The sequence below is a fragment of the Zalophus californianus genome, chromosome 17 (genome assembly GCF_009762305.2).
Source record: "Zalophus californianus isolate mZalCal1 chromosome 17, mZalCal1.pri.v2, whole genome shotgun sequence".
NCBI classification, from domain to species: Eukaryota; Metazoa; Chordata; class Mammalia; order Carnivora; family Otariidae; genus Zalophus; species Zalophus californianus.
Window position 1 is genome coordinate 55,712,948 of NC_045611.1, and position 16,596 is coordinate 55,729,543.

The window sequence follows — 16,596 nt, forward strand, 5'->3', positions numbered from 1 at the left end:
ACCACACGAAAATATAAAGCTCTCTGGTAAATGTAAATGTTTACACAAATATAAATGTTTACACAAACATAGAAACCTGGAATATTGTAATGAGGTAGCACAGACTGCAATTTTCCTATTGAACTGAATTATTTTAAAGAAGAGAAACAGGGGCGCATGGTTGATTTTGGCTCAGGGTTGTGAGATCAGGCCCTGCATTGGGCTCCAAGCTTGGCGTGGAGCCTACTTAAGATTCTCTCTCTCCCTCTCCACCTGCCCCTCCCCCCACTCACATGCGTGCCCTCTCTCTTCCTTAAAAAATAAATAAAAGAATAAACATGACATATCTAAATGATAGAGTACACAACAGAAAAGACAGAATTATTAAATATAGGGCTATGAGTGACCTGCAGTGGGTACAGGCATGGACAGGACAAGCAGTAGAGTTTTCTATGCTCTTGACGATATTAGGTTAAAATGGTCTGTTACAGCTTTGAGAGGTTTTAAGTAATCCCTGCGGTAACTGCGGTGAAAAAAAACCCAACTACAGAAGGCATAAAAAGGAAAGGAGAATCGTATCAAAGCACGTCACTACAAACATCAAACAAATGTAATGAAGCACCATGGGAGGGAAAGTAGCATAAAATTGCCACGAGAAGCACAGAAAACCATGAAAAGGTAGCAGCAGTACTTCCTGTTCCTAATCACTTTGACGGTAAGTAGATTAAACTCCCCCCATTAAAAGGCATAAATTGGCTGAATGAGTAAAACACAAGATGCAACATCCTCCTGTCTACAAGAGAGTCACATTAAATCTAGGGACACACCTAAGATGCAAGTAAAAGTATGTAAAAGCATATTTCATGAAAATGGAAACCAAAAAAGGGCATAGGTGGCTGTAGTAATATCACACAAATACATATAAGTTCATAGTTTCAGAACAGAGAAACATACATACATAAGGAAATGAAATTACCCAGATACTGTACAATTATGTGTGCACCCGACAACAGAGATCCCATATATGTGAACCACAAAAGGCAGAACTGAAGGAAGAAATCAACAGCATCATTATAGTAGCAGAGGATAATACCTTGATTTAACTGGACAAAGACCACATTCAAGTCCAGGAAAGACAGCACTTGATTACATATGATGGACATATACACACCACTCCACCAAGCAAGAGTCGAACACACAATCTTCTCAATCACACACAGAATGTTCTCTAGCATAGACTGTCTACAAAACACGTCTTAACAAATTTAAAGATTAATATCGTAAGTAGCATTTCTGATCACCATGGAATAAAACAAAGAATGAATAGTAGATGGGAAATTGGAAATGCCACAAATATTTGGACATTAAACAACATGCTCTTAACAATCAATGGGTCAAAATGAAATTAAAGAAAATAACCAGTAAATACCTTGAGAGTAATGAAATGAAACAATATATTCAAACATACTGAAATCAGAAAAAGTCATTCTTTTTTTTTTTAAGATTTTATTTATTTGAGAGAAAGAGAGGAGAGAGGGAGAGCATGAGCAGGAGGAAGGGGCAGAGGAAGAGGGAGAAGCAAACTCCCTGCTGAGCATATAGCTGGATGTAAGGCTCAATCCAAGGACCCCGAGTTCATGACCCGAGCCTAAGTCAGACACTTAACTGACTGAGCCACCCAGGCACCCCCTGAGAAAGTAATTCTAAGGAAACAGTCAGTGGAGTGAAAAGGCAACTTGAAAAATGCAAGGAATTTTTTTTTTTGCAAAGCCTCTAGAGAAGAAGGATTTAACATTTAGAACAGAGAAAGAACTCTTGCAATGAAAACCAAACAGCAACTAGCATGATTAATAACTGCACAGAATTTTCAATGGGCACAATCCAAGAAATACACACAAATGGACAAGGCACAGGAAAGATGCTCAACCTCACAATTCATGAGAATAATATAAATCAGTGAGTCATCACCCCTCACCTGTCCAGATCCCACTATTAAGCACGAACAACAACAAAAAAAGTACACGTGCTGGAAAGGATGAAGAGAGATTGGACCCTTATGCACTGCTAGAGGAAATGCATATGAAGCAATCACTATGGAAAACGGAATGGAGGTTCCTCAAAGAGTTGTAAATCATATTACCATATGATCCAGCCATCCCACTTGACAGTATACAACCAAAGCAATTCGAAGTGGGGTCCACAAGAGATACTTGCACAGGGATATTCACAGCAGCGTTATTCAGAAAAGCCAATAACAGATGAAAGCAACAGAAATATCTGTGAATGCATAAGAAAATGTAGCATATACATTCGCTAGAGTATTCAATATTCAGCCTTGAAAAAAGAGACACATGTTGTCACTTTATACAACATGGTTAAAACGTGATGGTGTTAAGTGAAATAAATGAGTCACAGATACAGATACACTATGATTTCATTTAAGTGACTAAACCTAATGTGAACCTCATGAAAAGGAAGGAAGGAAAGAGAGGAGAGAGAGAGGGTGCCAGGATCTCAGACACAAGGGTGGAAGTGGGTACTTAACAGGTATTAAGTTTTAGTTTTACAGGATGAGATAATTCAAAAATTGGTATTCCAATAATGTCAACACACTTCACACTTTAGTTAAAAATGGTTAAAATGGTAAATTCCATGGCATATATTTTTGACCACAATGAAGAATAAATGATGACACCTCAACTGAAGAGATACAAATTTTAAAAAATTACCTTTAATTCAAAAAGGTGTTTCTTTCAAAAGAGAATATGAATTCATCCACAAATAGATGATGACATTAATTCCATATAACAACTTACCCAGGATAAACACACAATATAAAACCACCACTGACAACTAACCAAGAAAAGAAACAAACAAGGTAAGTCATGAACCAACAATGTATGGGTAATATTTATACAAACAAATACACACATAATTTTATTGGCATTTGACATATGGCTGATTCCTATTTCAATTAAACCCTACACTATCTTTGAACTCCTAAGTTGAAAATTGTTATCCAAAACTATAAAACAGATAAAAAACAAAAGCACAATTCACTAATGCTGTAGAAACTATCAATAAAAATGAAGTTTTATTGAATTCCCCAAAACAATAAGAGAAATGTTAACTGTACTACTTCTGAATAAAACAGATACGCTATTAAGGATCCTTCCGTATAACGATAGTTTTAAACCGAGACCGGGCACTCAAGAAAAGCAAGCATTTGAAGCATTAGCATGTGTTATGTGGCATAAATTGTGCAGAGAAAATTCATCACAGTCAATCATAAAATGTTCTAATAAAAATTTTATGGATGAGCTTTTAAATGACATTATAGAATTTGTTAAGAGATATTGCCACTTTTACAAAGAATGCCAAGGCTGTAATTCACCCTTTAGAAGCAACATCACAAACATACAGAGAAAGACCATGATTGTTGTAAAATATGCTGAGTATCACTGCTATATAAAATAAACATTTAGGTATAAATTATAGCACAATTCACATATATTTTAAGATAATTATTTCAAGTAGCACTTCCCAAATCACATATGCGGGTGTGTTCTCCGCTTTGACCATTACACCTCACCTGTGTCATCTGCTTTACTCATTCCCACCTACCTGGACGTAAGGCTCCTTTCTCTTCACATCCCAGGGCTCTCTCTTGGCTCCAAAAAGGTGAACAGGTGTCACTTAGATATAACAAGACTCATTTGTTTTAAAAATAGAAATATGAGTTTTGTTGGATTCTTTAATTTTCAACCCAGTATTGTCCTCAATAGAGAAGAGAGAACATTGTAGAATTCTAGAAAATGGTTTCCCCAAATACTGTTATTTGATGAGTTTGAATGGAATGTTTTTATGGCAACTATACATGCTACTAGAACACAAAGAATGGCAACAACAATCCTTTTTAAACATTTACCAGAAACCAGGTAGTAAGTTAATGCAAGGAAACAAACCAAAACAACAAAATAAGTTATGAGACCAAACATATTTTTTTTTCTCTTATGAGAGTATTTTGCCAAATGTCCAGTAAATGGAAGAAACAAGGTTTTAACCAGGGTTATCTGAGTTTATGTAACATGACCCACAAGTCTACATACAGAGACGTATGTAGCAATGTTTAAAGCAATGTTCTGTAGGGACCAAGGGTAGGCTGCCCACAAGATGAACATTCTTTTGGGCTAAAGGTAATTGAACCCTGGCTTAAGAGAAACTTTTTACCATCCCTTAACTTTGTAGAAGGATCTAACTTGGGGGTCTTTCACAGAATATGGGTTATTAGTAGTGACAAATTTTATCTGAGTGACCCACCTGTGATGTGGCAAACATCAAATTATCAAACATCTACTCTTCTTAATGCCTTGTGAAGTGCATTTTTCCACCTGAAAATCCCCGGTCCTCCTCCTTAGTTCAGGAAGACATAAATACCTCATTTTGCCTGACTGCCTTTGGGATTTCCATGCCTGTGAAGGTTCCTTACACTTACAAAATTTAAGTTGATCTTTCTTGTTAATCTGTCTCATTTCAATTGGATTCTTAGTCCGGCTAGAAGGACCTTTTAAGGGACAGAAATTCAAGCTTCCTGACAGAATCGACAGAAAGTTGATCTAATGAAGCCAGCATTGATCTTGTCAGTTCAGATGAGAGAATGCACACTACAGGTCATATATCCCCAGGCACACCTGTACCAGACAAGGGACAGGTAGCGTAGGCTCAACACATAGGAATGTGACCCCACTAGCTTACAAGTAGTCAGTCAGCACTAGCCTACAGATATAATTACAGGATACACCTCATAAAACCTCTCAGATAAAGAAGAACAATATTTTTCTGACTGAAAGTGTTTTGAGAAGGAATACACCACTAGGGTATAAGGTGAAGTGACACCAGAAGTTATTAAGGACATCTGCTAACATGACCTCATGGGTCTATAAATTTTCTTTTCTTTTTTTTCCAATTTCACCTTAAGCCACAAAATTACACCACTTCTATTATCTGTGAAGAGTTTACGACAATGGCATTGTTCACAATCACCTTATTCAAACACTAAGGCAAATGAAAGGCTGAATTCTAGGTAACAGCAATTTTAAATCTGCTTAAATCCAATCAATTTGATTTTCACATCAATAAAATATTAAACAAAGCACATACAGTGAAAACAGGCCACAATAAATGACAGACATTTTGCTCAGTCACTAAAGAAAGCCCTTGACATTTCCGATTTCACACCATCAAATTAATCATTCTTGCTGATTTAAAAACACAAATCAGGGGCGCCTGGGTGACTCCAGCGGGTAAGCGTCTGCCTTCGGCTCAGGTCATGATCCCAGCACACTGGGATCCAGCCCTGAGTGGACTCCCAACTCAGTGGTGAGCCTGCTTCTCCCCGCCCCCCTTATTCTCTCTTCCTCACTCTGCTCTAAGAAATAAATCATCTTAAAAAGAAAATTAAAACACAAATCAAGTATGGATCCTACGGCTCACTTTCAGAGGTACCAGCATAGGTAACTTCCTATAGTGATCCAATTTGGAAGTCAGTAGGGACCAGAAGCCTACACCCCGTGAGCAGGGAGCCTGATGCAGGCCCAATCACAGGACCCCAGGACCATGACCTGAACGGAAGGCAGATGTTTAACAACTGAGCCACCCAGGTGTCCCAGAAGATTATTTTCTTTTGTAATACTGCATGGCCACAATACGCTGTAGTCATGAGAAGCACAGATGCATCTGCCTCTTAGAAACGTAAAATTCTTCACAATGTGACCAATTTAAATCCTTGACACATTCTGTAGGTGAGATTCTGAATGAATCCAAATACAAAGGATATTAGTTCCTCTCAGCAGAGGGTGGCAGAGTCAACTTCAGCACCCAGCAGCCATCCCACAGAGATTCCCATTCACGATACAAATAATTCAGTTGCTCCATCAGGGGAAGCATAGATGAATTAGCCACTTAGAACGTTGAGTACTTTGAATTCAGCCAGGCTAACTCCAGAGAAAACCAAGACACAAAACACAATCCACCATCTCCAGGGTGACACCTGAAGCAGCAAGATGACTCTAATTAGCACATTCTTTCACAGCTAAATCCCCTTAGATAGCGCTGGCATGTCAACCAACAGGGATAGAAAATAAACCATCACAACTGGAAAAGGGGATGGAAAACCCCCTTCATACAATCTGGTGGGACTCACGTTTAATACACATGGATTATGTATCTGCAAGCATCTAAATAAATAGATTTATATTTTATATTTATATTTTATATTCATAAATAAATATACAAAGGATTTTAATGCTCAAGTGGTCTAAATGAGGATCCCTCAGATACTTCGTGTACCTATGCATCCTCTTCAAGAGAGCCATCTATTAAACAAATAGAGAGGGATACATATTTTGATTCCTACTTAGAAGCTTTTATTTATTTTTTTTAAAGATTTACTTATTTATTTTAGAGAAAGAGAGAACACAGGGTGGGGGAGAGGCAGAGGACAGGGAGATACTCTTAAGGAGACTCCACATGCAGGGCGCCTGGGTGGCTCAGTCGGTTAAGCGACGGCCTTCGGCTCAGGTCATGATCCTGGAGTCCCGGGATCGAGTCCCACATCGGGCTCCCCGCTCCGCGGGAGTCTGCTTCTCCCTCTGACCCTCCCCCCTCTCATGCGCTGTCTCTCATTCTCTCAAATAAATAAATAAAATCTTTAAAAAAAAAAAAAAAAAGGAGACTCCACATGCAGCCTGACAGCCCGACACCAGGGCTCCATCTCATGACCCCGAGATCATGACCTGAGCCAAAACCAAGAGTTAGATGCTTAACCAACTGCACCACCCAGGCACCTCTACTTAGAAGCTTTTAAAGGAAACACCGATAATGTACTATCTAAGCAGGAAACAAATAAAGGACCTTCTGAAATAGGGCCAAAACCTGAGCTCAAAAATATCAGCTCCTGTACAAGTACTTCCTACTGCTACACCACCTGATGCCAGGGGAAATGAGGCATTACATTAAATCCCCTGTCAGAGAACAAGAATTCTTGTCCCCTCAGAGGTCTTTCTAGCTGGACTTAGAATCAAATACACGAGACAGATTAACAGGAGGAAAATCAAATTTAACAGGTATATGTACAGGAAATCCACACAGAAGTGGAAGTTCCAGACTGTCTGGGAAGATGAGGTACAAATATCAACCTGAAATAAGCAAAAAAAAAAGGGGGGTGGGGGTCAGGAGCTTCGCAGGAAAGGAAAACACTTCACAGGGCGATAAGAGCACATCTTTGGTAATTGGATATTTGTCTTACCTTACAGATGGTTCAGAGAGAAACTTTTTTCATGTTAATCTCTCATATTCTGGAAAGACCCCTCCCCCCATTTGGATTCTTCTGGGTTGTTAACGGCAGGGGAGGGGTAGAATGTTGTCTGCAACCTGCAGGTTCTCAAGCACCTTCCACTTCAATTACCCAAAGCGGCATTTTGCAGGGGGAGGTGGGTGGAGAGAGAAGCTTGTCCCGCTCCTTCAGGTCCTTGTCTAAAACTTCCCTGGGGCGACCGGGTGGCTCAGTCGGTTAAGCGACTGCCTTCGGCTCGGGTCATGATCCTGGAGTCCCGGGATCGAGTCCCGCATCGGGCTCCCTGCTCGGCAGGGGGTCTGCTTCTCCCTCTGACCCTCTTCCCTCTTGTACCCTCTATCTCTCATTCTCTCTCTCTCAAATAAATAAAATCTTTAAAAATAAAATAAAATAAAATAAAGCTTCCTTGGGAGTTTCAAGTATTACACGTTGATCTGGTAGATTACTTCATGTCACTGATCTAGCATTTTACCCTGCCAATAGGTCAGTTTAGCCAAACTCCTTCCAGAAGGCAATGATACAGGTGTATTTTCAAAGGTAGCCCTGTAGCTTAAGTAATGTGATTAAATGAGGCCTTTATATGAAAACAAATGAACTACGGTTAATGATTAGATCAAATATTAAGGCAGGTTCTGATTTCTAAGGGTAGCCAGCTGAGCAGACTTCTAGATGTTAGATTTCAAACATCTTAAGATAGAGTGAGGGCAGGCAGGGGAAACCTAACATACCGCCCTGGTTTATAGTTTAAATACTATGTTGGTAGTATTTCAGTGGCCTATAGAGCCACAGCACTAAGACTGTCTATACATGAGCTATTATGACAATTTCTTTACAAGTCATTTATACTAAGTTTGCAGAGCTTCAGGAAAAATATCAATTTTAGTTCTCAAATGATTCCAAGTAGGAAGGTGAGAGAAAATTCAAAATGTTTGGGGACTTGTAGCCATGCATTGGTCGACATCAGAAGAAATCAGGATGTAGTCAATACTGAACACTATTAACATCTAGTATCTCCAAAATGTTACTGAAACAAATTTTTACCAAGATAGTCAAATTAACACTAATTTGATTACAAAATAGTCTAAGAAGGGGCGCCTGGGTGGCTCAGTTGGTTAAGCGACTGCCTTCGGCTCAGGTCATGATCCTGGAGTCCCGGGATCGAGTCCCACATTGGGCTCCCTGCTCAGTGGGGAGTCTGCTTCTCCCTCTGACCCTCTTCCCTCTCGTGCTCTCTCTCATTCTCTCTCTCTCAAATAAATAAATAAAAAATCTTTAAAAAAAAATAGTCTAAGAAAAAAACATTTGGCCTGATTATTTATATAACTGCAGGGAGAATGGAAGTTGAGCTATAGACACTTTAAAAACAGTTTTGCAGGAACTTTTCATAAGGAATCTCTAAATCGAACTTTTAATAGCATGTCCAGGTCAGAGTCCATGCCATTTTCGTGCCACCAGACTTTATGGACAGTAACTACAGACTGCAGTGAACTCCTCTCTTCATGAAGTCCCCTAAATATCCTGAGGTTCCTGCGCCTTCTAGTAAGTAATCTGCCTTGCTCACATGGTAAAGCTGCTGGGAACTCCCTAAGTAAGGTATCAGGCTGATATTTCCAAGGGGTCCTTATTTGCTCCATAAAGTCAATCTTAGTTCCCTATAGCTGTCTTGTTGTATCTGAGTCTATGCAGCTCTTTCTCAGCTATGACATTCCAGTCAAAGCCATGGTTATATAACGAGTGTTTCTGCTTGTGTCTTGTCATCGTGAGAACAGATTCTTATTGAAATTATACAAATATATATACAGGCATTAAAATATAAAAATAGTTACTGAGACACTCTGAATTCTGGAGAAATCAGGGAGAAAAGATAAACGTTCCAATTTGTTTACAAAGGTGTATTTTGTGGAACTGCTGCAAGTCAGTTAACATAAGGACAAAATTTCTTAAATCTGTAAACACCAAAGTATTTTTTAAAAGGTTTTATTTAAATTATAGTGAGTTAACATGCACTGTCATATTTGTTTCAGGTGTACAATAGTGACTGAACAATTCCATACAACACCCAGTGCTCAATACAACAAATGCACATCTTCATTCCCATCACTTATTTAACTCATCCCCCAATCCCTCTCCACTCTGGTAACCATCAGTTTCTTCTCTATAGTTAAGAGTCTATTTTTTGATTTGCCTGTCTGCTTTTTTTTTTCTCCTTTGCTTGTTTGTTTCTTATATTCCATATATGCGTGAAAACACATGGTATTTGTCCTTCTCTGACTTCTTTCCATTAGCATAATAATCTAGCTCCATCCATGTCATTGCACATGGTAGATTTCATTCCTTTTTAAGGCTAAAATTCCATTCTATATAGAAACACATCTTCTTTATTCATTTATCAGTCAATAAACACTTGTACCAGACTGTCTGAAGCAGAAATGCTCACTGCCACTGACTGTTGTACCACTCCTCCAAGAAATCCATGGCACAGAGCCAGAGCACAGGACCACACTCATCATGGCACTCAGTAAAGGGAGGAAGGTCCCGCACAGCAGTGCATCAGCTTCCACGAAAGGATACCCATCTACAGTGGATTTGAACTATGTTGGGGTTATATACCTGGGATACTAGCGCTTTGTGAAACCACAGCACACATCTTGCTGAGCCTCCCTATTCCACTGTCCAGAAGGCTTCTTCATCTCCAACAGCTACTCTACCATGTGATATTTTGAAGCTATGCACTAAATGATTGCATCATCGAATACCCTTCCTCCATCCACAGACACTGATCTAGAGCTGGGCAAACACAGTCATCACAACAGCACCTGGTCCTCACTAACACACAGGAATTCAATTAAATCATGAAGATAAAACAGGACTTCCCTACTCCTCAGAAACCCACCACACTTGCCAATTCCTTCATTCCATTACTATTACTCATCAGATGACACCACCAAGAGATGCCTGTGCCTTTCGAATGACTGAAGGGAGCCACGTTGGGTTCCCTACCCACACTGAAAAGTTCTTCACATTTTCTTTTAATAGGTCTTACCTTTCTCTCTAAGGATGCTGCCATCATTGTGTTTTACTTATATTTACATCCCACGTGCCAGGGCTAAATGTCTGAATTGACACCCACTGGCCTTACTTGTCTCTACCTCAATTTAGAAGGTCAGTGAGGACATTCTCACCACAACACAGGCAAAGAAGAACATTTGAGATGCCTATGTAGGTGGAAATAAAACTGGGGATAAATAGAAATGGAGATCTGCAGATGTCTAGGAAAATAAACAAGTGTAAGTTATTTTTCTAAATCCAGGGAGTCAGTTGTGCAACCCAGGAAAGGTGTCCTCTCTCCACATGCAGAATTCATGCCAATTCTTCATCCTCTGTACTTTCTCTTAACTGGGGCTTACAATGTCACTCCTACCGGAATATATTTCTCTAACTTATGGGGTATCTGTTGCACACAAACCATTGTTATAAGTGTATGTTTACTAGATAGAAACATGAAAACAACACCCACACGTATGAAGTGGGGCACATACCTTTATTAGGGGCCATGGTAGAGTGCTTTAGGGTCCCTGGGAAAAGTCCAGATAGCCTTTCAAACTAAAACAGGTTTAAGTAAGCTCGGAAGGAGTCTTCTCTAAAGGACACATAAGGGGAAAGTCATGGGAGACAGGAGAAATGTTTGCTCACAAGGGTGGACTGGGGGGAATGCCCTATCAGAAGGTACATTAACTTCTGACTCTACAGTTTGTTATGTAGGAAATGCACCAGTAAGATTCTCTTGTGTCACTTAAAAGTCCCCTGCAAAACTCCTGCCTACACAAAATGTATGCTAAGTAGCACTGTCATGGAATACTTCACTTAGTTGATCAATGAGAGCCACATACAATCTATAATATATCTGTTATACTACCCCACTAGTCCCAAGGAGGAGAAAATGATACGATATTTAAACTAAGGGAAAAACAATCACACATTATCTAAACATTAAGGCCAGTGAGAAAATGGATTACTAAATAATATTTCCACTCTGTTGCCAAATAGGTGATAGATACCATCAGTTACCTACAACCTATATAAAATGAGATAGGTTAACATTGGTAGTCAGATAACACTTCATTCATTACATATCCATGTTAACACGATAAAAACCATTATGTTTTATTAATTAAAATATATTAAGTTCACACACAGACTAAGTTATGCATTTCAATCCCCTCTACAATCCTTGTTCAAAATACAGTATATAAGCATTAAAAAGCATTCAAGCACTGATATCATGATGTGGGAGTAGTGGTTTCAATAATTTTCAGGTGTGAGGTCTTTCTCAACAAATGTGGATGTATGCCATGTTGGGGGAAGAGCCAGCTACCCTCTTAATGATATCTGTGAGGATTTCTTCCTTTCAACCACATCCACTAATATTCTCTACTTCTAACTATTGCTATCATGAGGATACATCAGAATTTTACTGGATTGCCACCTGTTTTTCCTCTAATACCAGTTGGTAAAATATTTTTTTGGTAATATTCAGAAAGTTCTTTAGTTTTAATAAATGGAAAAGATTGATGTTCTGAACACCTTTTTCATGACAACCGTCATTAATGTTACAACCACAAACAATATCTCCATTTAGATTTTCTTTATATATTGTATATTATATTGTCCTTCATCTTCCATGGATAATTAGATATCATGAGTCCCACCTAGTGAAGGAGAGATTTCCTATCTTTGACGAAGCAACAGTCACACAATTTCACACATACTAAAAATAAATGTATTTTCTGAAGTGACGTGAGAGTAGAGATACATTAATATTTGCTAGACACAAATATCAGATAGGGCCAATGTAAAAAAAAAAAAGCACATATTGAAATTAATTAGAACTATGCAAAAATCTATCCACTTAATCTTTTGAAGCATAAGAGGACATTTCTAACAGTTTAACTTTGTTATTATTCCTTATCATGAGTATTGTGATGTAGTATCTGAATAGATTGACTGACATAGTGCTTTGTACTTGATTTCTGTGACATTTATTGACATTTGATGTTCAGCTACACATTTCTAAGTATTTACATCTTTCAAGTTACTGTCCTTTATGCACTCACGAGTGTTTACTAATGTGTATATTTAAAATGAAGGTCTTTCCTCATTCATAAGTTTGTAGGGTTTGACTCTAGTGTGAATTTTTGGATATTAAGGATTGAATTCCAGTTAAAGGCACTGCAAATCTCTGTATTTTAGTTTCCATCCTGTGATGAGAACTATGATGTTCAGTAAGTTGAGAGTTCCAGCTAGAGGCTTGAGACATTCTTTTACCTTTGTAATGTTTCCCCTCAGTATGAACTCTGAGATGCTGAGTAAGAGTTGAGCAATCCTAAAAGTTTTACCACATTCTTTACATTTCTAAGTTTTCTTCTCCAATATGAACTCTCTGGTGGTCATTGAAGCTTGACTTCTGATTAAAGGGCTTGCCAAATTCATTATGTTTGCAAAATCTTCTCCAGTATACATCCTCTGATCAGAAGTTAAGACTTTAGCACAGCTTAAAGGCCTTGGCACATTATTTTGGTTAGGATTCCTTCAAGTATGAATTCTGTGATGTCGAGTCAGGTGTGAGTGCTGGATAAAGGTATCACCACATTCTTTACATATGTAAGGTTTCTCTCCACTATGAATTCTGTGATGTCGAGTAAGGTGTGAATGCCGGTTAAAGGCCTGACCACATTCTTTGCATATATAAGGTTTCTCTCCAGTATGAATTCTGTGATGTTCGGTAAGCTTTGACTGCTGGTTAAAGGCCTTACCACATTCTTTACATTGGTAAGGTTTCTCTCCACTGTGAATTCTGTGATGTCGAGTAAGATGTGAGTGCCGGTTAAAGGCCTGGCCACATTCTTTACATATGTAAGGTTTCTCTCCAGTATGAATTCTGAGGTGTTCAGTAAGCTTTGAGTGCTGGTTAAAGGCCTGGCCACATTCTTTACATATATAAGGTTTCTCTCCACTATGAATTCTGTGATGTCGAGTCAGGTTTGAGTGCTGGTTAAAGGACTGGCCACATTCTTTACATATGTAAGGTTTTTCACCACTGTGAATTCTGTGATGTTGAGTAAGGCTTGAGTGATGATTAAAGGCCTGGCCACATTCTTTACATTGGTAAGGTTTCTCTCCAGTATGAATTCTGTGATGTTGAATAAGGTTTGAGTGCTGGTTAAAGGCCTTGCCACATTCTTCACATTGATAAGGTTTCTCTCCAGTATGAATTCTTTGATGTCGAGTAAGCATTGAGTGCTGGTTAAAGGCCTTTCCACATTCTTCACATTGGTAAGGTTTCTCTCCAGGATGAATTCTGTCCTGTTGAATAAGGTGTGAGTGGTGGATAAAGACCTTGCTACATTCTTCACATTTGTAAGGTTTCTCTCCAGTAGGCATTGGCTGATGTTGAGATGGTGTTGAGTGCCAGTCAAAAGCTTTACCACATTCCTCACAAATGTAAGTTTTCTGTCCAGTAGCGACTGTGTTATGTATGTTTAGTCCTGATGATTGACTCAACATGTTCACAGCTTTATTACATCTGTATATGTTTTTTTCCATATGAATTCTCTGATAATCACCAACATTGGAGGACTGGTTAACAGATTTCCCACACTCATATTTATAAGGATTCTCTCCCATAGGGATACTCTTATGTATAATCAGGTTGGAGCTTTGATAAAAGACTTCCACACATTTATCACACTCATAATGATTCTCTGGAAAATGAGTCCTCACGCATTTATTAACATTTGAACCCTCGTTAAATTTGTTCTCAGAGTCACTGCATTGAGCAATACTATTTTCATTGAAAATGCTCTGGTCATCTTGTAGGGTTGACTCCTCGGTGAAGGACCTCTCAAATGAATCCCACTTAGCACTTTGTTCTTCATTTTTAAATCTCTGATTTTCAGAAATGTTTGACTCAAAGGTCAATCCAATCCTGCCTTCAAAATGGTTCAAATAATTATTTTCAGCATGGACTGGGCAACTTTCCAGATTTTCCAAATTCTCGTTCTCCAAATACGTATGTTTCACCATTTGATTTGAGCCCTTGCTTACAGAAAGACACTGCTTTGCAGAAGTAGCGGACTTAAGAAGGGATATTTTCCCAAGTGTTTTATATTCTTCATCATTTTGGGCAGTGAGATTCATATTATGGACAGTTGTCTCAGTTTGGATATGGCCTTCATGATATCTTTGATGCTCTTCACTCTCCCCATCATTTTTCCAGTCTATCATTAAGTGTAAATTGTCAAGGGCACTATGCTTATATCTACCCACTGCCACGTTTTGGAAAGAAGCTTCTATGCACAGCTTTGGCAGGAAACTCTGGGTGCCATTTGAAGATACAGCTGAAAGATATTGAATAAGAGAAAAGTAAAATCATTCCACTTACTATTCTCAGATGAATATAATGAAAGCTTCTAATACGCAAAATTAAAATCAATCAGAGAACTTCAGCAATATGGCTGAGAAAGAATCATCAGGACTTCATTCCTCCAGGGAGACAAACTCGCAGACAATGTACAGATCACACAGCCTATCACATAGTTCCATAGTATTGTCATGCTGGAAGCACACATCATGATCCTATACCCCAAAAAATCAGGAAAAGTGCCATTTGATCCAAAAACTAGCAGAAGGAAGGAAATTTAAACTTAAAATAGAAATCAACAAAACAGGAGAGCAAAAACAGGTAAACATCAATAGGAAGATTGCATTTTCAGAAGAGATCAACAAAATCAATATACTTTTAAATAAAGAATGGAAGCAAGACGACTAGGTAAAATCAGAAGTAAAGAAGTGAAAGCAGACGCAATGTAACTGTAACAAAGAAATAAAAACAATTATAAGAGGTGATGATGGATAATTATATGTCCACAAACAGATATATAAAAAAAAAAACTTGTATAAACCTCAACAAGTATATAACCTACCTGACTCCATTATGGAGAAATAATAAAAAAAAATACAAATATCAAATAATCTACCACTATTAAATACACTGAAAAAGTAGAGAGAGGAGCAAGATGGCAGAGGAGTAGGAGACCTGGATTTCGTCTGGTCTCAGGAATTCAGCTGAATAGGGATCAAACCATTCTGAACACCTACGAACTCAACAGGAGATCAAAGAGGAGAGTAACAACAACTCTCTGAACAGAGAAGCGACCACTTTCTGGAAGGTAGGACGTGCAGAGAAGTGAATCCGAGGCGATATTCGGGAGGATAGACGGCGGGGGACGGGGCCTCCATCGACCGCTTCTGGCAAGTGATAGAGTCACGGAGCACAAAATCGGAACTTCTAGAAGTCAGCTCCGCTGAGGGACGTCGCTCCAGTGGCTAAGTGGGGGGTGGAACCCTCGCGGGACAGTGTGGTCTCAGGACCCTCGGGGTCACAGAAAGACCGGGGGTGCCTGAGTACTGCAGAGCTCCCAGGGATCGGAGCGGGGAAGCCGGCTGCAGAGACGGAGCCGAGGCGCGGGCTCTCAGCTCGGGGTGGCCGTAAACTGTGATCCGCGGCCCAGTTGGGCCACTGCCCCTGCAGCAGGGACCCAACAAGCAGCAGATCCGGGGAGACTCTCCTTCCTCCCCCGGGAGGAGCGGGGCGGGTGCGCACCGCAGGGATCTGCTGGGTTTGGAGACTCCACACGGGGTCGGGTGCCAGAGATAGAAACGCTCGGTCACAGGCCGGGTGAGCGCGGAGAGCGGCCGGAGACCGGGGACACGGGAGTGACCGCTTTTCTCTGGGGGCGCACTGAGGAGCGGGGCCCCGAGTTCTCGGCTCCTCCGGGCGGAGATTGGGGGGCCACCATGTTCACCCTGGTCCTCCAAAGCTGTACCGAGAGCTTGCAGGGAACAAAACTCCTGAGAGCAAACCGGGGCAGCTTGCTTAGCCCGGACCGACAAGGGCGGGGCAATTCCGCCTCCGGCAAAGACATTTGGGAACCACGGCAACAAGCCCCTCCCCCAGAAGATCAGCACGAACAGCCAGCAAGCCAAGACCAAGTTTACCGATCAAGGAGAACGGGAGAACTCCAGCGCTAGGGGAATACTGCACATAGAATTCATGGCTTTTTTACCATAATTCATTAGTTTTTTAAAGTTAATTTTTTTAACTGCTTTTTTTTGAATTTTTCTTTTTCCCTTTTTCAAACATCTTATCAATCCCTTTTTTAAAAAAAACTTTTTATTTTTCATTTTTAGAGTCATATTTTTAT

The 16,596-nt window shown here is 39.7% G+C and overlaps 1 protein-coding gene across 4 annotated transcripts in view; it reads right to left on the reverse strand.

Annotated features, from left to right (window-relative positions):
- The window catches only part of LOC113935793 (putative protein ZNF720), a 169,199-nt gene that overhangs the window by 101,393 nt on the left and 51,210 nt on the right, over window positions 1-16,596 (reverse strand). Inside the window, exon 5 of one of the 4 annotated variants that reach the window (XM_027618283.2) lies at window positions 9,602-14,730. The exons of the other annotated variants lie outside the window; for them this stretch is intronic. Within the exon in view, the coding sequence (XP_027474084.1) occupies window positions 12,923-14,730 (1,808 nt within the window). The 3' untranslated portion in view covers window positions 9,602-12,922. Of the gene's footprint in view, window positions 1-9,601; window positions 14,731-16,596 lie in introns of those variants that run through there. 4 annotated transcript variants of the gene reach the window in all.